Consider the following 24,109-nt stretch of genomic DNA (forward strand, 5'->3'; position numbering starts at 1 on the left):
TCTTTTGCACCTTCTGGTCTCATGGGACAGATTGATAGCAGCTGGAGCCATTGGCTCCTGCTGCTGTCAATCAAATCCAGTGAAGAGTGAGCAGGGCCAAGCCCCTGTGTATGTTTATGGCGCACACAGCCCAGCTCAGGAGCAAGTCCGCATGAGTGCCCCCATAGCACACAGCTTGCTATCGAAGCACTCGGAGGAGATGAGGAGCCTAGAGTGCCGGCAGGGGACCCCAGATGAGGAGGCAAGGGGCTGCTCTGTGCAATACCAGTAGACAGAGCAGGTGTATAAACCGCTCTTATTTTTTTTATTTTAGGTAAAAACATTGGCGCCTTTAGAGTCATTTTACAGCAGCTCCCTCCCAAATTTACGGCATTTTTGGGGAATTATGGAAAAAACTAAATCAGTTGTAAGCAAGGGTCCTTAGATAAGCAAACTGCATAAATGGCCAAAAAAACCTAACATGGTTGAAGACAGAGCTTTGATGGGGCATTCATCAAAATCAAGGAAATACATAATCTACACAGTTCAATTTACATGAGTGTAAACATATGCAAAAGGCTATACAAAGTCTGTAAAGATCACCTCAACTGTACACGCTAGCAAAAAATGTTCTCTTATAATTTGAGCTCATAAAAAAACTGCAGCAAACGCAAAATAGCAATGAGGTATTTTCTTTCACAATGTAACTTGGGCTTGAATAGGATGACTTCTGACATAATGCTATAGGCAGTATGGTATAAAAGAGAGCATATGGAAGAGAAATAGCTGCTATTGCTGCATGTAAAGGTGCAGGCTCTGGATCTGTCATTCCAACCCTGACATCACCAACTACTGGGTTGATTAGGTAAGGAAGCAGGGATCAACTTGACAGACCTGGGGCCTGCAGGGAATTGGTTTGGGTTTGCAAAAGGAACACTACTGGAGCTCTTCCATTTTTTCATGACTTTTCTAACCTATACACTAGAGCTGCATGATTCTGGATAAAATGAGAATCACAACTTTTTTTTCTTAGAATAAAGATCACGGTTCTCGCTACAATGTCATCTTTCACGTTATACAAAAAAATTGGGCTAACTTTACTGCTTAGTTTTTTGTTTTTTTTATATTCATTGAGGTGTATTTTCCCACCCAAAAAAACCTGTGTTTAAAAGTCCGCTGCACAAATACAGCGTGACATAAAATATTGCAACAACTGCCATTTTATTCTCTAGGGTCTCTGCTAAAAAAAAAAAAAAAAAAAAAAAAAAAAAAACAACAAACAACAACACTATGTTTGGGGGTTCTAAGTAATTTTTGAGCAACAAATACTGATTTTAAAGCGGAACTTCAGTCATTTTTTCATCTTTCCATCTACTTAATCCTCTGCCCTTGTTGTTTTAACTTTGGATAGTAAAACATTTTTTTCTACCAGTAAATACCTTATACATACCTTATACTGTTTCTTGTCTGGTAAAAAGCCTATGCTTATGACATCAGTTTTTGGAGAGTTTGCCAGGAAGGGAGGGGGATGAGTCATAAAAGGGCCAATGAGAGCTGGAGGTGTGCCTCTGTGTGTCTGTGTAAATCCAATAAGTGAACCAGGCAGCAGCTTCAGCTGCCCACAGTTAAAACTGTTGCAGCCAGACTCAGTGGAGGGAGATTTTGGGAAGCATATTTGGCAAGTACAGGCAAGTACAGAATCACGGTATATATAAAATAATCTGCAAAGTGGTTGGAGGGAAGCTTCAGAATGGTAAAGATGTTTTTTTTGTTTTTTTTACTTATGGGAGCAGACTGCAGTTCCTCTTTAACTTGTAAGCAACAAGTGTCAAACTGACCTCACTTACAGACCGAAATTCATCCCTTTGATCTCTAAAAAAAACAGATGGATACAAGGTTTCTTTTTCACTCGCTTTCAGCAGCTGCTTTTTTTTTAACAGCTGTGAGCAGGAGAACTGCTTTGCACGGTTTACATGAATCATGGAAATGCTGGTATTAAGATCGTGAGGGGGAGTTGAATCAAGATTGCGATTTTTTTTAACAACTAATACACATACAATTTACTAGTAATAGACATACATAGAAAAGAAAAAAAAAAAAAGAACGACAAAGACAGGGCAGAAACCTTTCTACTCCTTAGAACACCCAAATTGTCATCATGAATTTAATGCAGACACACTAAGGTGCTAGCATGTACTGTGCCTTCTGGGAGCCCTGGGACATTCTAACATGCAAACTTTACCAAAAAGTCAAGTGCTGGCCTGCCCACTCACACAACACCTTGTTGGACACTGTGGCTGCCCAAAACTTTGAACAACTGATATTCTAAAAGATGGGCCAGCCCTTGACTTTCTCAGGAAATCTCAGATTTCCCAAATTTAGAGCACCACAGTGGGAGAAGCTCCTGCAGCGTTTGAGAGGCTATAACAAGGTATGAAGAAGCATCGGAGCACGCCTTCCTTTAATTTATGCTGGCAGTTTAGGGGCTGTAAGCAACGGCTAGGATTACTTGAAATTATTGACTTATCCAGCTAGACTACTGCCTGCCTTCCTGATGTGTAGTTACATGCATTTATTATAAAAAAGTGCACTTTTGCATCAATAAATAAAAGAAAAACACAAGAACAGCTCATACTTCATCTGCCAAGGAGCAGTGTTCTTCATCGGCATGCATTTATTTACATATCTATAAACACCATAAAACACCAGCCGAGTCCACCGACAAGCAGCATGGTTACATGAATCCCATAAATAAGCAGTTCGTTCAAGAGGCTAAAGTCGACCCGCCTCCGCCCTAGCAGCAGCAGGATGATGGACAGTTTGTACTGTAAGCGTAGGAAAATTCGGATGCCAAGATACTGAAGGCAAAATAAGATCGAGAGTGCCACCCAGAGGATGGAAGTGAAAAGGCTGCAGCTGAAATACAGCAGGAAGCGGATGAATCCATACATCCATCTGGACTTCAAGTAGATGTCAAAGTTGTTGTACTTGGTGCGCACCAGGTGCGTGGTCCGGACAGGTCCGCAGGCAGAATGCAAGCAGGTAGTATGGGGGCCGTGGAAAGAACGAACACGGCGGGGAATGGGGATTACAGGCATCGGGCACCCTGGCGTATGCAGAGTCGCAGGGGAGGGCGTAGTAGGTTCATATCACCAGGTTGGCAGGTTGCCATGAAACTGAGAAGAAAAGAAATAAGGGACAAAGGGTCGGAAATCCAGCATCATCCTTACCTGGAAAAGGAGAAAGGTCTTAAAGCAAAAATTCTGGCTTAGCTCATACGATCTTCATTTATTACAATTGTAACATAACTACCATGTAATGTAAAAGTCATTAGCTAATTTAAGCTGTAAATGTATAAAATACACATCAAGAAACAATTTCTTATTATTGATTTCAGGTTTCTGACCTAAACTGGCTATACTTGCATCACTTATTTTTCACAAGTGTAAAAAAGGTGCTTAAAGCGACACATGAATGAAATGCAGTTAAAGAACATCTCCTTTTTCGTTTTTTTCCCTCTTACCTTCGCTCTCACCACTTCCCCCCATCTTTTTTATTTTGTTTGTCCATTTTGATTTGTCTGTTAGTCTTACCATGTCTTGGACCTCCGAGTCCAGTTACTAATTCCAACTTCCGGCTCAGTCGCCGGATGCTTTTACTGTTTGTCTTTACATTTTGAAATAGATTTTGTTTGTATTTACATGAGTGATGTTTTGTTCCCATGTGCGGGACCACTTTGCCTTCCTTTTCTTCAAGCCTGTATTCTGGCATTGTTTTTCTCAATAAAAATTATTGTACCAGAAATGCAGTTAAAAAGAGTGCCAATTGAAGTGCTGGAGAAATGTCTTTTATGCATAATTCACATTATTATAAAATTCATAAATAAAGCAAATCCATTTTAGGGGTCAGCAAAAAACTCCAATGGATAATCCATAATAGATGGATTCCAGTACCTTTAATTGCACTAGTTACCCTCATACCAATAATCACAAGCTCAAAGTTCCATTGTTCCTGGGTACTTTGTTGGTAAGCTGCTCCTAATTCCAAATACCACTCAGAGATGTAAACAATTCAATAATCAAAGATAATGTTATGTGATCTAGCAATACCTACTAGCCTTCAGAGAATTAGAAAAGCAATATACTAACTATATAAGGCTAAAACACAAGTATTTTTATGCATTTTGTTTTTTTTAGGTTTTGAGACAGATAAAAATGTATTGTAAAAAGGCCAAATTTTGTTCTATAGAGCTGCACTTCATTTATACCTGTATTTGAAATGTTATTTAAAATTTCCTTGCCACATATCCTATTTTTGGAAACTGCTTACACACAGGAATGTGTTTTAAACAGGACCTTGGTCTGTAATAGTATTAGCATCATGTAATTCCATACACAGCAGAAATCTGACGGAGAGACATGGGCAACACCAAAAGACATCCAGACCTTTCTATATTAGACAGTACACAGGGATGACAACAATGTGTTGGTGCTCCTTCCTTATCCAATCACAGGTGGGATGGTTCTTGACCAAACTAATGCTTTTCTATTGCAGTAGAGAAAAGTAGAGTCAGAGCCTGGCTGCACTGTGCTAAGAGAGATGCCTGTAATGGAAAACTGTCTGCACAGGATTACAATTTTTTGCCTGCCTATAGTTCCACTTTCAAGCCCAACTTTAGCCAAAAACTTAGGTTATTACCTGATACATATTTTTTTTCCTGAATTTGTCAGGCCAGTTCACTAGCCCACCTGCAGAAAACACAAGATCAGAAAATTTAAAAGGCTGCCAGGAGCCATTACCTTCCATTGATAGCAAGCCCCGTCTTGGGGAATTTATGGAAAAGGATTTATCAGGTACTAACTCAGGTATTCCCAAATCATCCTCCATGACGGTTCACTAGAGGGACTAGCAAGTTGTTACCCAAGGTTACCTAAAGCACCTTCCTCTTGAAGGCTTGATCCTGGCTGGAATGAAGGCAGGAACAAAGCTTAAAGTAGAGATTTAGTCTGGAAATTAAGTCCTGATAGATTACTTGAGGTCTGCCCCTTTTGCAGGTATAACATTAAAAATAAGTGCCTATACTGTGTTAAAATGCAGGTCTCATTCTGCTGTGTACATGCTCAGTTGTTCTATCTTCTGTGCCAAAAATCAGAGTCACTAGAGCCCGATTTGCCAGCAGCCTAAAGATATACTGCTGCCCAGGGGCTATGGGCTTCAGCAAAATGGAAGCCTCTGGCAAGAAGAAACAGGAAAAATGCTGAAGGCAATTTACAGCACACACTAAATTTGGTAGCACAATTATTAATGTAGAATGTATGTTGCTTGCTAAAGAACATTATTTTTTTTATAAAGTTGTTATGGGTAAAGGTCTGCTTAAATCTGATGAGTGCTTAATAAGTTTATTAATGGTAGTTCATATGGCTGCTTTACAGATCTGCTCAACAGAGGCACAGTCTCTTTTTTTTAGGCACGGTTTTGTAGGTTATGCTAATCTCTAGACAGATCCAGCTCACAATGAATACTGTGGATGCTTTATTTCCTCTCCTAGGTTCATCAAAAAGTATAAAGAGGGTCTTGTATTTTTTCACACCTGGATACTCTTGGTGCATTGGAGCATGCAACTTCATCATCAACTACTAAGGAGGCAAACTTGTTTGATAGGAGCATCTGTAATTTTGAGGGGTGTTAAAAAGTCTACTTAATACTATCTGCAGGTCCCAAGTAAGTATTATAAGGACCTTTAAAGGTTTATGCCTAAGCTTTAAAGAAATGCCTGACTGGGGGGGGGGGGGGGGGGGTAATTGGAGAGGGTTTCATTGAGAAAATACTCATGGGGCCTCAGCATGGGCTTTGATAGTAATGGAAACTAGACCCTTAACCACCCCTTTGTAGGAAAACCCAATGCTAATTGAACTCTTGTAGTTTGGGTTGTTAACGTGGGCCCAGAATGACTTGCAGGCCTGGCAAAACCTTTGTCTTTAATTGTCCTCTATTCAGAATCCATGCAAACGATTTTCGCTACAACAGATAAGGGTATAGGTCTTGGTGTTCTGAACAGGAAGGCTCTCCCGTCACAAGAAACATACAGGGGTTTTCTACCATCCTCAGGGGGATTGAGGACCAGGCCCTCCTCAGGCATGGGGGGACAATCAGGACGATTCTGAAATGCTTGTATTAACTTCCTTGATTACCTTGTGGGCTAGAGCATACAGCCCAATAGGTTCCGTTGTGGATTCAAAGAAAAAAAGTTTGTATTTTGGCATTTTGTAAAGTAGCAAATAGGTCTAATTGAAGATGTCCCCATCTTATTACTAGTAAATGTAATACCTGCTGGTGTAGGGCGCATTTTCCTTGTCTGATTTAAGTTTGGGCTCAGTAAGATTGCCACAATGTTTTCTTTCCTCAGGATATGGATATTGTGGCCAAGCTTTCCTCTGTCCAGGTCATTACGAGATTGACCATATTCAGAAGTGTCTTGGACCTGGTACCCCCTGGTGATTTAAGTAGGACACGTCATAATTTTGTCTGACAGTATCAGTACATTTTTTGTCAAAATTCTGGGTCTAAATGCTTCCTCCACTGCCTGGTGTTCACTTGTCATTTGATGATTGTAAGGCAAAGGGAGGTGGCCATCTGCCTTGGGCAGGGTTGTTGATGAAGTGGTGGACTTCTGGTGCTGGCATCCATAGTAACTTTCAATTGCGTTGGGTAACACCATAACCTCCCTTGACTGAGATGGCTCTTCTTAGTCCACCATTTCAGGACATTTTTCACTCTTGGTCATATTTAGAGATCTGTCCAGGCTTTCCTTCAAGGTCATTCCATTTTAGAAGGTCTAGGTCCTTAAGTGGTCTACAATGAGCCTGAGCCCAACCCACCCCCCAGAATGGCCGACATCATGCTGCCTGAAATAGACAGAGCTTTTCATGTTGGTAGTGCATCAAGGTTCTGCACCTTGCCAGGGAAGAAATCTTTCACATGTCATCTTCCATAAATTAGGGTAACCTAAAAAATTGCAGAAAGAAAATATAGCTTGATCAGGGCTTGACCTAGATTAAGGTCAGGGTCAGAGTTCATGGTCAGGGTCTTTTAGGTATGATTAAAAAAAAAAAAAAAACTGTGTCAATTAGGATAAAATGTGCACTGTTGTTTCTCGGCCCAACTACAGGAAGTCCCCAAGTTACGAACACAATAGGCACTGTAGGTTTGTTCTTAAGTCGAAGTTGTTCGCAAGTCGCAACACTGCATTTGTAAGTGTAACTTCCAGCCAGTACACTGCATTCGTAAGTGTAACGTCTGCCTGTGCGTGGATGTGGGATGTTCCGGACGCTTGTTGTGTTATCTGGGGCTCTTCTGGCCATGCAGTACATGTAGTACTGCAGTATGGGATGTGTCCGGAGTTATCCAGGACAAGCGTGGAGCACAAGTGGCCGTTCGTAAGTAGGAGTCGTTCGTAACTCAGGTGTTCGTAACTCGGGGACTGCCTGTATAGTCACAAACAAATAATGTACACTTGTATGGTATTGCTGCCAAGGAGAGTTTATTTTTATTTATTTTTTGTAGAACAAAAGACCAGGGATAATTCACTTGGATACACTAAGTTGTTGCAGTGATATGAAAAGTTTTACTAACACATGCAAAAATTTAAAAACTGTTCAGGAAATAAGATTTGTTTTACCTTTCATCATAAAGAGGATAAGATTACCATCACTTCTAACATTATCTTTGTGAAAATTCTTCTTGCTGGGGGCAGGTCAAAATATGAGTGCCTGGAAATGGAAATAAGGTGGCCATGATTACTTTTGGGGAAGGAGATTTCCTATTGTATGCATGCTTTCCATCTTACATCTATGTATCTCACTACTTGTTTAATTTTTTAAAGTTAATTAGGCAAAACCTCCCCAGTGGTTTCTGATTTGCTGAAGGAGTTTTACTAAAGACTGGTTCATATTTGTGGCTAATGTTGGGTTTGTTTAGGGGAATTTGGTGAGCAAAAGGTTTCTGGGGGCTGGTCGCAGCAATTTAGGCTTGTAAACTTCTCCGGATTACATACAAGAAGAAAATAGGCAGGTTGCTCCCCATCAATTGGATGAAGACCCCTCAATCTTACACCAATTTCTCGCATATTCTTTCGAAAAATACCATTCCTGTCTGCTGATCTTTCTAATATTTTCTAAAGCTCCAACCGAAAGATCTATTTTTTGGTATGGTATTCTTTCAGCCTCTGCTGCCTCCACTTTAGAGATGAGTGGAATAGACTCCATTACATCTTCTTCTGTAGAGATTTGGGATAGGTGCGCCTGTATCTGTTCAATCCAGAAATCACAGTTCCTGGTGGCGCAGGTATTGGCCTGTTAGCTTAAATGCTCAAGCAGATGTGATCCATGCCTTTTCTTTAACAAAACTTTTTCCTGTCTATGGGATATTTCAATTTTCCCATGTCCTCAAAATGATAAATCGGATTTTTTTTTTTTCAACATACCTTAACAAGACAAGTGAGCCCATTTGCTGGCTCCTTCTATTTCCATAGTATGATGTTCTTCACAAAAGACACTGTCCTTTGGTTTTCCTCTTTGCCAGTGTACAATTGGTTTTGAATAGATGTGACTTTTGCTCCTTGATCTGTTCTGTAGAGTTTATCACTTTGAACAGTTTTTCAGGTTCTTCAAATGGAAATATATACTGCATATCTTGAAGTACAGGATTCTTCCCTTCCCCTTGTTTCTCTTTCCTCGGAGGCTAAAACTTATGAGCTATGTTCTTTGCCCTTTTCTATAATCTGAATGACTTTCGAGTCTGTCTCAGGCCTGGATTCTCTTGGTGTTTTTTGTGGCAGAGATTTAGGTGACATTTGTGCAGGTCTATGTCATGTTTTAGGATGCCCATCACATCTTTATAGAAAAAGGAAGTCTCCATTGCCACAATTTTGTCAAGACATGATTACCAGATAAGGATACAAGCATAATAATCTTGGAACTGGAGGCAGATAAGCTCAACACCAGGGGAATAGAAAGCCTGAAATAAGTCAAAAGGGGGAAGTGTGACCCCAGCTGACCCCTCCCTTTGGACCCCTCTGCCTTAGGCTTGTAGTCCCATAGGCCCAAAACGTAGCCTCCAGCTGGAGGGGATCTAACCTCTGCACCTGACCCAAGAGGAAAACAAAAAAAATAAGCAAACCAGCAAGCTGGTTGCAGAAGGCAGGAACCACAAGAACCAAAGGCAATGGCTCCTGCGAGCCTTCCAGACACTCTGATCCAGTGTTTCCTGCAGGTAGAATGCAGTGTTTCCTGCATTCTCAATGAGAATTTGGAAACTTTTCTTTAATAAAGTGGTAAAGGGTTAGAGACAGTAAGAGTTTTATTACTGTGTCGCCAGAAGGAAGATTGTCCCTTGATGCTTTCACAGATCTATGTGAAATCTCTTCAATCAAAAGGCAAAAATTGTAATGAATGATGGGTTAGAACTTCGACCAGCTTTTTATTGCTGTTGGTGTCTTCCTATATATATACATACATATACAAACATACACACAATGCCACGTGCAGTCTGTAAGTGTACTGCTGAACATACCACAACACGTGGCTCAATAGTAAACAATGGACCGAAGCTGAAATATACTTATCTTAATATGAGACTACTTAGAATCAGAATGAGCCTTACAAGCACCAGCACTTTTGCAATTCAAAAAAGGAAAAAAAGGAACAAGCTCCTAAGTATATGATATTATGTAGCTTTATTTTTATTCTACTGGATTGCTGCTTTAAAACAGAAGTGTAGACAAAAAGCTAAATAAACATATGAAATACACATTTGTCAATTATCCTACCTGCCAAAATAGGATTTTTATAACAGCCTACCTGGCAAATCCTTTTCTTTGAGGTACATCACGGGACACAGAGCCATAGTAGTTACTATGTGGGTTATAGACCACCTTCAGGTGATGGACACTGGCACACCCAAAATTAAAAAGTGCACTCCCTATATAACCCCTTCCACTGGTGGGAGTACCTCAGTTTTGTAGCAAAGCAATACACGTGTACCAAGAAGGAAGGGACCTCTGTGTCCCGTGATGTACCTCAAAGAAAAGGATTTTACAGGTAAACTGTTATAAAAGTCCTATTTTCTTGTCGTACATCACGGGACACAAAGCCATAGTAGTTACTATGTGGGATGTCCCATAGCAATGCCAACTGAAGGGAGGGAGACACAACAAAGTAGGGCACCAAGCGACTAGAGGACTCATACTGCAGCCTACTGCGCCTAAAGGCGATATCCTCATGATCTTTTACATCTACTTGATAGAATCTGGTAAATATATGGACTGAAGACCAAGTTGCGGCCTTGCAGATCTGAGCCATGGAGGCTTGGTGATGCACTGCCCAGGAAGTACTAACAGCCCTCGTGGAGTGCGCTTTAATATGAAAAGGAGGAATTTTCCTCTTTAAACCATAAGCTTGAACAATCACTTGACAAATCCATTTAGGAATTGTAGATTTTGACGCTGCCTGTCCTCTTTTAGGACCGTCTGGCAACACAAACAAAACATTTGTTTTTTTAATCTGAGCGGTCACTTTCAATAGACCTTGACCATTCTCACCACATCAAGAGAATGTAGTGACCTTTCTTCCACAGAAACGAGGTTGTAGAAAAAAAAAATTAAGGCAGAACAATATCCTGGTTTGAAAACCCGATACTACCTTCGGTAGGAATTTAGGATGAGGCTGCAATACAACCTCATCCTTATGAATAAACCAATATGGCTCTTTACAAAAAAGAGCAGCCCACTCTGATATTCTTCTTGCAGAAGATATGGAAACCAAAAAAAAAAAAAAAAATTATTTTTCCTCCGTCAAGAGGACCAAGGGAATATCTCGTATTGGCTGAAAAGGCTGCTTCCGTAAGCCGACAGGACTAAAATTAAGTCCCCAGGGTTCACGGGTGACCAAACTGGAGGATTAATCCGTATTACCCCCTGAACAAAGTTACGAACCAGAGAGAGTGAAGCAAGTGGTCATTGAAAAAAGACCGATAGGTCCGACATCAGGCCTTTGATAGTACTCAAGGCCAGCTTCGTTCCTAATCCTATTTGTAGGAATTCAAGGAGCCTACCTATGACATATTTCCTGGGGTGCCAACCCCTGGATTCACACTAGGAGGCATATGCTTTCCAGATTCTATAGTATAGGACTCTGGAAGCCAGCTTCCTAGCATTAACCAAGTAGAAACTACTGAAGCTAACAGCCCACGATCTTTCAGAATGTGGGTCTCAATAGCCAAACCGCTAATTTTAGCATTTGTAAGGTAGGATGGAATACCGGACCTTGCGAGAGAAGGTCTGGCCATAGTGGTAGGGTCTAAGGGTCCCCTACTGCCATCCTTACGATCTCGGCAAACCAAGATCTCCTGGGCTACAAGAATCACCTACTTCCCTTCTTGCTTGATCCTGCGAGAAGGCGCGGAACCAGCAGAACAAGAGGGAACGCATAGATCAGTGAAAAACTGACGATCTTGTTGTTGAACCTGGATGCAAACAGATCCACATCTGGAATTCCCCATCTTTGACATATTGACAGAAAGATGTCGGGGTGAAGGGACAATTCTCCCGGGAACAATTGTTGGCGACTCAAGTAGTCCGCCTGTCAATTCTCTATCCCTGGAATAAAAAATTGCTGATAGGCAAGGAATGTTGTTTTCTGCCCAAGATAGAATATGATTCACCTCTTTCTGGGCCTCACGACTTCTTGTGCCCCCTTGGTGATTGATATAGGCCACAGCTGTGGCATTGTTGGATTGGATCCTGACAGGACAATTCCGTAGTTTGGGTGTCCAGGCCTCGAGGACCAGGCGTACTGCCCAAATCTGTAGAATATTGATGGGCAAGGTTATCTCTGATTTTGGACCATTTCCTTTGGACAGATGCTTCTTCCAGGACTGTTCCTGAGTCCCGAAGGCTGACATCTGTTGTTACCACTTTCCAGGTAACTGATAGAAAGGATTTTTCCTTTTTGAAGGTTCTTGGATATCAACCACCAATTGAGGCTCTGACGCACATGGGGGGATAAATGCATTGGAAAGTCCAGAGCATGGAGCCTTTTGTTCCAAGTTGACAGGATACTGTTCTGCAGCAGTCTTGAATGAAACTGTGTATAAGGAACGATTCTTCTTAGTTTTGACCAACTGAAACAGTTCCCTTATGGAACTGATCCTTTCCTGGGGCAAAAAACACTATTTTGAGCTGTATCTATGATCAGCCCCAAGTACTGCAATCTCCTTAATTGTTTTAAGGAGGATTTCTCCAGGTTGAGATTCCAACCTAGGTATCCCAGGTAGCTAACTGCGGTGACCAAAGTTTAGTTTAAGCGGGCTACCGATTGACCTATTAAGAGAAGATAGTCTTAAGTAGGCTATTATTGTTATACCTTGAGCCCTTAACCTGGCCAAAGGTGGAGCCAGGACCTTTGTAAACACTCGAGGTGCAGTAGACCGAAAGGCAGAGCTACAAACTGGAAATGAAGATTTTCTACCTCGAAGCATAGAAATTTCTGGTGAGCGGGGAAAAAATAAAATCGGCACATGGAGATAAGCATCCTTCATACCAATTGACGCCGGAAGTTCTCTCTCTTATAGGATGGAGACTACTGATCGGATTGACCCCATGCGAAAAGAACGGATATTCGAAAACCGGTTTAGATCTTTGATACCTAAAATGGGTCTGACATTCCCATTTGGTTTTGGAACCGTGAACAGCTTTGAATAAAACCCTAAACCTTGCTTCTTCCAAGGGGACCATTGATATCACTCTTTGAGGCAAGAGATGATCCAAAGCAAGAAAGACTTCTTTTTCACTGGATCTCTGGGAACGTTTGATCTGAGAAAATGAGGAGACGGGAACTCTCAGAACGCTAGTTTGTAACTTAGAGATATTGAGGAAGCCACCCATCTGTCCCGACATTGTTCCTGCTAGACCCTTGAAAACTGTAGAAGCCTTCCCCCCACTCGAGCGAGCGGGGGCGCCTCTTCTTAAGGAGGCTTTAATATTCTGTTTTGTGGGTTTCCTTCCCCAGGTCCTCCTTTGACACTGGGACTGACCCTGAGGTTTACCTCTTGAACCTGACGGTGGAGGCCGTGGTGACTGCCTGGAGGCTGATGCCCCTGGCACTGGAGAAGAAACACGTTTAAAAGACAAAAGCTTCTTAACCGGTAAAAAGAAACTTTTCCAATTAGAAATTCTTTGGATATACTTATCCAGATCGTCTCCAAGTGACCGTTCACCATAAAAAGGGAAACTAGCCAAGAGCTTTTTGCATGGCACTTCGGCTGACCAATTTTTCAACCACAGGATTCTACGCACATGTACCAGCCCTAGCATGAGCCGTGAGGCCTGGAGAATAGAATCTTTCATAGCGTCTACTGTAAAACACAACGCTTCTGATATCCTGGCCAAATCCTGGGCCTGCTGATCAGGAATAACTTTGAGTACCTCTATAAACTGGTCTTATAAGGACTGAGATACTCCGATAGCTGCCAGCGCTGACTGAATCTGCGAGCAAAATAGTTTTTTGTTTTGTTTTTTTTAAAAAGGAACTCCCACTTCTTATCTGTTGGATCCTTTAGTATATGAGCATTGTCTACTGGACAAGTCATGATTTTTTTTACAGAGGATATAGCAGCGTCAATTGCTGGAATTCCCCATTAGAAAACTCTTCCTCCATAGGATAAAAGTATAGAAAACTTTTTCGCAGGAAAAAACTATTTATCTGGGTGCTCCCACTCAGAATACATTAGCTTCCTACAGTGAGAGACTGTACCAACAACCTTTCCTGCGAACCTGATATTTCCGTATCAGGTTCTTCGGAAGAGGCGACATCAGCCTCTTCCTGGTCCTTTGAAAGAAATTCGTCATTTCTTGATCCATGTTCCTCAGTAAGAGGGTCCTGAGCAATGGACGAGGACCTGCTACGCTTAGTCCCACTCTGGGATGCGATTAAGCATCAATCTTTTGCTTCAAACTTAAAATGGTTGAAGAAAAAACCTCCTTAGTAATATACACACAGGGGCTGCAGTGCTTAAGAGCAGCTGCAACACTTGACTCTCCTGATGGCTCACTCTGACCAGCCATATTACTCTCAGGGGAGGATGCCATCTTTACTGGGATGGATCTAGGTTTCCGTGTGACTTGTAAAAAAGTCTTTCTAGAGCCCTTTTTGAGATGTTTTTCACCCCCCTTCTGAACATAGCCCAATGCACAAAGCAGAGGTACTATCAGAAGGAATGCATCCACTGCTTGAGCAATAGTCCAGCTCTGTCACTGCTATTAATGCTCAGCCTGATGCAGTAGTAAATGTGTCAAAGGAATGCCTGTGTCACCAAACCCCTTCCCCTCATTTTATTTAAAGACAGCTTTTTCCCGCGCGAGCTCCTGATCCTATGGGATCAAGGGATCTTCACCCTTCACAGTGGGTTCCCTTAAACCTTCAGGAGCTGGGGATCCTTGAGGAAACCCACAATCCTGGACCTGTAATAGCACCACCGCCAGTAAAAACTTTATGGCCTTAATACCAAAAAGTACTGGATCCCATGGTCCAACTCTCTAAAAGAGAAGCATTACAGGCAAGACCTTGTTTCTTCGGATATGAGGCCTGGGTACCATTCAATTCGGCCAAAAAAGACACTTTGAATGGACCCGGCTGCATGGCTAGCCCCAGAAAGGATTGTTCCAGTGGAGCTCAGCACAGCACATCTTTACTCTATCGCCTTTAGGCGCAGTGTACTGCAGGCATCAGTATGAGTCCTCTAGTCTCTTGGTGCCCTACTTTGTTGTGTCTCCCTCCCTTCAGTTGGCATTGCTATGGGACATCCCACATAGTAACTACTATGGCTTTGTGTCCCCTGATGTATGACAAGAAAATAGGAATTTTATAACAGCTTACCTGTAAAATCCTTTTCTTTGAGGTACATCACGGGACACAGAGGTCCCTTCCTTCTTGTTACACGTATATTGCTTTGCTACAAAACTGAGGTACTCCCACCAGTGGGAGGGGTTATATAGGGAGTGCACATTTTAATTCAGGGCATGCCAGTTTCCATCACCTGAAGGTGGCCTATAACCCACATAGTAACTACTATGGCTCTGTGTCCCGTGGCGTACAATAAGAAAAATGCATAATCCTGTTGAACCAGTTTTCTAAACCAGAAAGCCCTGACCGCTGACTTTTCTAAACTGTAGTTGAAGAAATATAGCTTGGTCAAGGCTGTGACAGTTTACTGGTGGGGTGTTCCACATGCTTTCTCCTCCAATCAGCAAACTCAAATTGTTATATTTAAAGCACTGAGCAACACAGTAACTCCTGATTAACTAAGGCATTGCCCTTTCTTTGTCAGTCTAAATGCTACTGTGCAGGGGATTACCAACAACCAGTACAAATAAGTACTATTCAAAAATACATTTTTAATAAATAATTGCAACAAATAGGGGAGTCTTAAATTGCTGCCTATGCTTACTCTTTGAACTATTTGCTAAAACCACAACTATTATGGCAGCATCAGCATGCAAACAAACAAACTTCCAGCCACTGTGGCAGCCCTGAATTTGTTTACCCTTTTACTCCTAGTTTTGTAGTAAAAAGTGATTTGGGAGGCTGTACACCTGCCACTATGTACCACTTCTACAAGGTGGGGTACATGACAGGCTTCCCCCATTATGTGTCTTAGTAGTGAACATGTCAGGCTTGCACAATCACCCCCCCGCCTTCCCCACTATGTGTCCTGGACTTCTGGGCTAAATGCCCCATACACAGGATGAGATTATCGGACAAATGATCGTCGTTTTTTATTGCATGCTAATCTAAGATCGAATCTGATGAGTTTACTAAAGTCACGAAAATTCCCGCATGACAGAAATAAAATTCGGAAGTGATGTCATGTGTGTCAATGCATTCGTATTGCATTTTCGAACGATAGCTGTACTGATTAAACGAAAATCGTACGAATAAATGTTTCATGCATGTCCGATAGAATAATATCGGATGAACTGTCCTGATCGGGTCTCGAAAGCTCTGTACGAATGATTCAATTATCGCACGATCGCTTCGAAAGCTGTATTTTCCGTACGATTTTCTGATCGTGTGTACGGGACTTAAGTGTCAAAACCTCCATGAGGAAGAAGAGCACCAGGAGATGAAAACCTGTCACCTGCTCTATGCCATCATATAATTAGCCCTCTTATGATGACTTTAAAATTAAGATTAAAAAATAAATAAATAAATATCGAAGACCCCCATACCCACGAACATGTGCATGCAAACACATTGGGTTTGCATGCAAATATAAAAGATTTGAAAATTGCTGTGCACGCCAGAGTGAGAGAAATTGTTTTAGGGCCATCAATTTTAGTTAATTCTAAATTGATAAGCTTTTAAAGATTCACCTCTGGACAATTTTAAGTATCAGTTTTTGTTGCTTTGCGTCAGCATGCAATTTTGAAGCTTAAGGCCCCTTCCACACATGCTGTCCGATCAGGTCCGCCTGTCCGTTTTCCAGGCGGACCTGATCAGACACTTGATTCACCTCTATGGAGCGACAGATGTCAGCGGTGTCCGATTCGGTCCGCCAAATCCAGATGGATGGAAGATGAAAAAAGGACCGCCTGTCCGTTATCATCGGATCTCCCCATACAGGAGAGCGGGACTCTGACAGGTTCGTCGCCACACAGTGAGTGGAGATGGACCTGTCATCCACCTGCTCAGCAGGGATCAGCGGATCGATTCCTGCTGAGCAAGCAGAGTCTGTCAAAACGGACATGCCCTGTGTGAAATAGGACTAAGTTATTTGATATCTATTTACTAAACATAGCCTCATCTTTTAAAGTTTACACGACATGGGGATTATATCATATTTGAGCACTAAATAATGACTATTTTTTTAAAGATACTAACTGTATTTTTTACTGAAATTAACAGTAGCGCAAATATCATGAAACAAAAAAAAAAAAAAAAAAAAAAAAAAAACACAGCAGCTATCACTGCTTTTCTACAGAGTCTCTGATTTCATAAAATATATAATATTAAAATATTTAAAAGTTTTCATTTTAGTACGTGTGTGCAAAATGAAAAAAAGAAATGGCTCCGGCAGCAAAAGGTTAAAGTGAACCTGTGCTTTCCCAGGTAGGAGAAAGCAACAGGTTAATTTTAATATCCCCTTTCCCAGCAGAAGATACTTACCTAAAAATTTTTCTAAACTTTTTCCCCATTACACACCTTTTTCTCTGTAGTCTTCAGGCCATTCTATTACGTCTGTCTAGGAGTAATGTGTGCCCAGGCTGCGTGATGTCCATAACAACCTGGATTCACAGGAAGTGCGTTGAATGGCCCTGGCCATCATTTAACCTGGGAGAGACCAGCATGAAGGAGAAGAAAGTAAGGGTCAGTGCAAAAAAGTGGAGCGTTTGGCCATATTTTTTCTTTTTCAAACAGCAAGGGGTTATGATTAAAAAGAAAACGCTTGGAGTTCAGTTTTAAACAGCCACACCCATATAACAGTCCTGGGTCAATCACCACTGTAACACAAAGGGAAACACATGCTCCTTCATGCCCGGAAGTAATAGGCATTTCCTTCTCTCCAGGTTGTTAAACGGGGCGCAAGGGGGCAAAGAGAGGCGAGTATGTGCTGTGCTATGGTTCTAAGAACTGAAGATGCACAGATTTCTGTTGACTGCGCTTAATCAATAGTTTTAGTCTGATATTTTGAAGGACCTGACAGGGTCGCATTAGGTATATCCATTTAAAAGACACTGAACCCTTGCCCTTTCAGGGAAAAGGGATAGTGTCTGTAAATGGGCTAACCCTGACCCACTAATACTCACCTTGCCAGCGCTACCTGCCACTCCTTTCTTTGCCGCAGCTGGTAATAGTATTTAGTTTTTCCAGATTTGGGGGAGCATAGTGAAACTTTGCAGAAGGTCTTACCTGACTGAGTCAACTGCTGGAGATTAAAGGATTTGGAATCTGGATTCACTGCAGTGCACTCCCTACAGCTGACTGCTAGCAGCTTAATGCTGCTCCACGACGAATCATAATTTTACTGTACTGGTGAGTCAAAGGTTTAGCAATACTACTGTGTCCACAGACTTTTTGTACAAAGTATTTATGTTTTGCTTCCGACTTGGATTTGTAAAACACTTTGAGCTATATAAAAAGCGGTAATTACATTTTGAAATCGACCATATGAAGCAAGATTCACTCATATTTGTTGTTGCTTATGCCATGTAATGCTTCCATCGCACTATGCAGGTTAATTAGAATGTGATGTAAACATGGGGAAAAGGAACAGAGAATGCATCTCAAACCTAGCTCTGATGTAAGGCATTTCTTTGCTGAAAGCATATTGTGAATGGCTTTCATTTGAGTGTAATGCTCACATTTGCTAACTCTAACAGAGAAAAGACAGACGAAGATCAATAAAAGCAAACCTCTGGGTGATCAAAACCCCCTTTGTCAGAAAATATTTAACCAATTTGTTTTAAAGAATAACACAATCACAAACAAATCCTATTTTCGGGTGGTGTAGCTTTTTAAACGACATATTAGGCCTCATTTACATAGGCGTACCGATCCATACGCCCGTGTGAAGGGCAGTCTTCGACTGCCTGAGAGGCACAGGGATGTGCATGCAGCCTGTTCAAATCAATGACGGGCGGCTGGCTGCACAGAACTTTATGCATATCTTGGAGGGTACATCTGTGTGGGTCCGATGCCCAGATCGGAATGCAGTCTGTCTGCGCCCTAATATGTGCATTGGACCTGCGTGGATGCGCACTCACTAAAGGTCCATGCAGACAGCCGTCCGTCATTGATTTGAAAAGGCTGCCTGCATGCCTTTGCACAGAACTATCTGTGCATCCTGGGTGGCTGAAGACAATCCACCCCATGGGCGTAAGAATCGGTACACCTGTGTGACTGAGGCCTTAAAGTGTAAAGTGAGGAAGGGTCAAAAACATTATCCTTTTATGTTTTCCTGTCTTTGTCTCTTTGTGAGGTTTCCCTTTACTTCATGTCCTGGAGACACAACAGGAAGTGACAGGAAATCTCAACAAATTGAGACAAATTCCCTTGAGACAGCTGTCACCAGAACAGGCGTCCCCATTGGAAGATCACCACTCACCTCTTGTTCTGGTGACAACTGTAAAAATTATGTGTTTCCCATCACTTTGTGTTTGTGGCAATGGTCACCAGAATAAAGAGGGTAAGGCCCCTTTCACACGAGGCGGACTCCGCTTCCACGGAGTCCGCCTCGGTCTGCCGGCTCAGCGGGAGATCTCTCCGTTGATCTCCGCTGAGCCGGCGGATGACAGGTCCCTCTCTGCTCACTGAGCGGGGAGGGGCTTGTCCAGCGCCGCTGCTGCCTATGGAGAGATCGGACGAAAACAGACAGCATGTCCCTTTTCATCTGATCTCACTCGATCCGATAGCGACGGATCTGAACCTAGAGCCATCCGTCTGCTTTTAGCAGATCGGAACGGGTCCGATATCAGCGGACATGTCTCCGCTGACATCCGTCGCTCCATAGGCTAACATGGAGTGCCCGTTCAGGTCCGCCGTCAAAACTGACAGGCGGACCTAAACGGTCCGAACGTGTGAACGGGCCTAAAACTACAGTACCTAGCAGAGACACAGACATCAATAAAATATTGGCAGGGGTTCTAACTCTTTGCTACTGTATAAAAATAAATAGTTTGGGCTGTACATATTCTTAAAGTGGTTGTAAACCCTTTACAACCACTTTTTGCTACAGGTAAGCCTATAATAAGGCTTACCTGTAGCTACCCCGGATATCCCCTGTATCTGCATGTGCCGACGTCATCGTCACATGCAAACCGAGGCAATGGCACGTACGTGCCCTTGCTTCAGTGAGTGTGCCGTTACCGGCGGCTCCCGCGCACATGCGTGGGAGTGACGTCATTGCGGCTCCAGCCAATCACATTGCCGGAGCCCACGTTACCCAGAAGTAACTCCGGGAGCGATGTCGCCGGCCAGACCGGGGTACGAGGACCGCTGTGGGGGCTTCGATCTAAGGTAAGCAGTTCATAATGAGCTAGTACGCTATGCATACTAGCTCATTATGTCTTTGTCTTTCAGGTTTTTTTTTTTTTCTATTTTGTTTGTGGGTTTACAACCATTTTAAACCGCACCTAAACACAAAAAGAATATTGTAATGTATTGCAGCTGACAAACAATGATAGCGGTGGCTGCAATATTTTTTTCTCCTTTTACCCAGGAATCTGGTCAATAACACACTTCCTCTTTTAGGGTGGCAATACTCCTCCACTATCTCTGGAGGAGCACTATGGCCACCCTTGGACAGCGGTACTGTCAGCCTGTAGGGAGGGTAGTGTTAGATGGAATATTAGATTTAGATAGACTTTACATAAGTGCAGTGGCGTAACTAGAACCTTCAGGGCCCTGGTGCAAGAAACCATGATGGGCCCCCCTGTCCCCCTTCCAATTTTGGAAGGGTGTCCATGTACATTGCCCCAAAACAGTGCTTCCCGCATGCCCCCTGGGACGTGCATCCAGCGCAATCACAGTGGCCCTTTACCATGTGATGTCAGCTGATCACATGTAAACAGGCTTGCCGGTTATCCGCAGGCCTTTCCTCCCATGCTGTGTCTGTGTTAGGAAAGGACTGCCATTAACTGTCAAGAATGTCAGAAAATGGTTTACACTGATAATCAGTGCCCCAATCATCAGTGCCCATCAATGCCGCCTATCAGTGCCCATCAATGCCGCCTACAAGTGTTACCTATCAATGCTGCCTATTAGTGCCCATCAAATCTGCCTATCAGCACCACCTATCAGTGCTCATTAATGCTGCCTAACAGCGTCCATCCGTGCCACCTATCAGGACTCTTCAATGCTGCCCATCAATACTGCCTGAGTTCTGCCTATCAGTGTTCTTCAGTGCCCATCAGTGCAGCCTATGAGTTCTGCCTATTAGTGCTCATCAATGCCCATCAGTGCCACTTATAAGTGCCCGTCAATGCCTCCTATCAGTGCCTCCCATCAGTGCCCGTCTCAGTGCCCCCTAGTGCCTTCTCAATGCCCCCCATCAGTGCCCCCCCTAGTGCCTTCTCAATGCCCCCTATCAGTGCCCCCTAGTGCCTTCTCAGTGTCCCCTATCAGTGACCCTAGTGCCTTCACAGTGCCCCCTAGTGCCTTCTCAGTGCCCCCTATCAGTGCCTCCCTTCAGTGCTCATCAGTAAATCCTATCAGTGCCTCCCATCGGTGCCCCCTATCAGCACCTTCCCCTATCAGCACCTTCTATCAGCGCCCCCTCTCAGTGCCTTCTATCAGTGCCCACTATCGGTGCCCATCAGTGTCTCCTATCAGTGCCCATAAGTGCCCTCTATCAGTGCCCATCAGAGTCCTCTGTCTTCTCAGGACAGCACGGCTCTGAGCGGAGAGTTTGTCTCTCAGGTAACAGCCGCACAGAGACACCGGCATTGACAGTTTTGTATCCCTCTCCGACGGAGACCGTCCAGTCTGTCCTCTCTCCCACAGGATGACAGAGGACACACAGCTGATCTCTCCCTTCTCCTCCCTCCCCTCTCCTGTGTGCTCCGCGGGAAATGTGAGCTTGTTAGCTTCACACTTGACTGCCCGCGGAGCACAGGAGAGGGGGGAGAAGGGAGAGATCAGCTGTGTGTCCTGTGTCATCCCATACGAGAGAGGACAGACCGGATGGTCTCCGTCGGAGAGGGATATGAAATTGTCAATGCCGGTGTCTCTGTGCTGCTGTTACCTGAGAGACAAGCTCTCCGCTCAGAGCCCTGTGAATAGCAACTCCGCTGGGCCCCCCCACAGTGACAGAATGCCAGGGCCTCGTTGCAAGTGCGACTGTGGTGACCCTGGTAATTCCGCCACTGCATAAAGTGACTAACAACTTAACCACTTGAGGTCCGGGCCATAGCCGAATGACGGCTACAGCGCGGACCTCAATCTCTGGGAGGACGTCATAGGACGTCCTCCCCTGTGCACGCGCGGCGTGCGCGCTGTGATCACCGAGTCACGGAGACTCGGATGATCACAGATCCGAGTAAGGGGCCGGTCCCGGCCCCTTACCATGTGATCAGCTGTCAGCCAATGACAGCTGATCACATGATGTAAACAAAACACGGTGATCGGTTTCGTTTTCTCCTCACGCTGAGATCGTGAGGAGGAAAAAAAAGCCGATCACAGGCTTATGTGAAAGGGACATCGGTCCCGAAGAGGAAGGAGGCACAGATGCCTCATCTGTGCCTCCAAGTGCCATTTGTTATTGCCACCTGCCAGTGCCCACAGTGCCCACAAGTGCCACCAACAATGCCCACAAGTGCCACCAACAATGCCCACAAGTGCCACCTAGCAGTGCCAGCTAGCAGTGCTGCCATCAATCAGTGCCCAACACTGCCACCCATCAGTGCCCATCACCGCCACCTATCGGTGCCCATCACTGCCACCTCATCAGCGTACATCAACGAAGGAGAAAAATTACCTGTTTGCAAACATTTATAACAAAATATAAAAAAAATATAATTTTTTTTTTTTAAATTCTGTCTTTTTCAATTTTTTTAACAAAAATTAAAAAACGCAGAGGTGATCAAATACCATCAAAAGAAAGCTCTATTTGTGGGAAAAAAATTATAAAAATTTCATTTGGGTACAGTGTTGTATGACCGCGCAATTGTCATTCAAAGTGCGACAGCGCTAAAAGCTGAAAATTGGTCTGGACAGGAGGGGGGTTTAACTGCCCAGTAAGCAAGTGGTTAAAGCCCGATTTCTGGCAAAAAACAACCCCCTCTCATCCCTCCCACTACCATCTAGCCAATAGCCAAAACGTAAAATAAAAACCCTATCGAAAGACACTTTTTACTTACCTAAGCCTGCGGCCACCTGACTTTCAGGTCCTGATCCTTCATTCCTCTTATTTTTTTTTTTCTGGAGTCCTTCTTCAGGTGTCTATATCACCTGAAGAAGCACGTGGACATTTTCTATTAGCTTTCCAGCAGCAGGTTCTCTTAAGAGACAAAAGAGGACTAAGGTCATTGCAAGGGGACAGTAGGGGACCGGGAGAGTGAGGGATAACTTGCACATCTAGATCAGTGGTTCCTGCAGTGGTAAACAGCACCGGCAAGGGACCCTGGTGGCAGAATCTCCCTATCTTCCTTCAAGACAAAAAAAAAAAAAAAGGCTTAGGTGATCGGTTAGAGGGGGGTGGGAGGTAGAGATGGGTGAGATCATTTTCATTTTTGCCTAGAGATGGGCTTTAACACCTAATTCCACCTAAAACTTTGTAAAGGAGATCTAAAAACACAGCATACATCTTCTCTTTTAAAATATCAGCATTGTAATAGAAATACAAATAGTTATTTTTGACAATCCAATATAAGCTTACTTGTAAAGATCTCCTTTCATGTTGTGATTTCTGCCTGTCTGCTGCTCATCTTTCCACAACTTCCTGGATTTTCTGCATACTTTGTGGGTTCTCCTATGCTGTTTAATTTCTAAGGACTATATCCCATTGCACTTTACTGCCTGCAAGCAGTGATGATGTTGTGTTGTCTGTACAGTATGCGAGTCCTTAAACTCCTCCTCTCAGCACCTCTGTAGTTCAGAAGGCAGGCTCTGTGAAATGGGTGACGTACAGGGCATAGTGAATATGCATCACAGAATTTAAGGAAGTAAATGTTTGGGGATCTATACAAAGTAAATTTTCAAACTTCAAGATTGTTTAGATTATCCAGAGTAGGCTATAATTAATTAAAATTCACCGTGCAAATGAATATATGGCTTTACTTTTTGACCATGGATACACTTTAATCAGAGATTTTTTTTTTCATTTTGAGATAAAAAGGTTTTAAAAGCTATGTTCACCTTTTTCAGAAGATAGCCTATGCAGTCAAGTGGCCCCCAGTAGGTATTAAACAGCTTCCCGACCTCCATACGTACAGTATCTCACAAAAGTGAGTACACCCCTCACATTTTTGTAAATATTTTATTATATCTTGTGACACTACTGAAGAAATGACACTTTGCTGCAATGTAAGTAGTGAGTGTACAGCTTGTATAAGAGTGTGAATTTTCTGCTAATACCTACT

General features: G+C 43.1%; 1 protein-coding gene across 4 annotated transcripts in view; it reads right to left on the reverse strand.

Annotated features, from left to right (window-relative positions):
- Positions 1-2,610: 2,610 nt before the first annotated feature.
- Positions 2,611-24,109, reverse strand: part of TMEM250 (transmembrane protein 250) — a 28,337-nt gene continuing 6,838 nt past the window's right edge. Inside the window, exons 2-4 of one of the 4 annotated variants that reach the window (XM_073599638.1) lie at positions 23,407-23,636; positions 17,235-17,363; positions 2,611-3,209 (exon numbers count right to left, since the gene is read on the reverse strand). In XM_073599638.1, the coding sequence (XP_073455739.1) occupies positions 2,658-3,077 (420 nt within the window). In that variant the 5' untranslated portion in view covers positions 3,078-3,209; positions 17,235-17,363; positions 23,407-23,636 and the 3' untranslated portion in view covers positions 2,611-2,657. Of the gene's footprint in view, positions 3,210-7,645; positions 7,749-17,234; positions 17,364-23,406; positions 23,637-24,109 lie in introns of those variants that run through there. The other 3 variants (XM_073599637.1, XR_012236036.1, XM_073599639.1) reach the window with 3 other exon arrangements.

The sequence above is a fragment of the Aquarana catesbeiana genome, linkage group LG09, assembly GCF_042186555.1.
Source record: "Aquarana catesbeiana isolate 2022-GZ linkage group LG09, ASM4218655v1, whole genome shotgun sequence".
Classification (NCBI taxonomy): domain Eukaryota; kingdom Metazoa; phylum Chordata; class Amphibia; order Anura; family Ranidae; genus Aquarana; species Aquarana catesbeiana.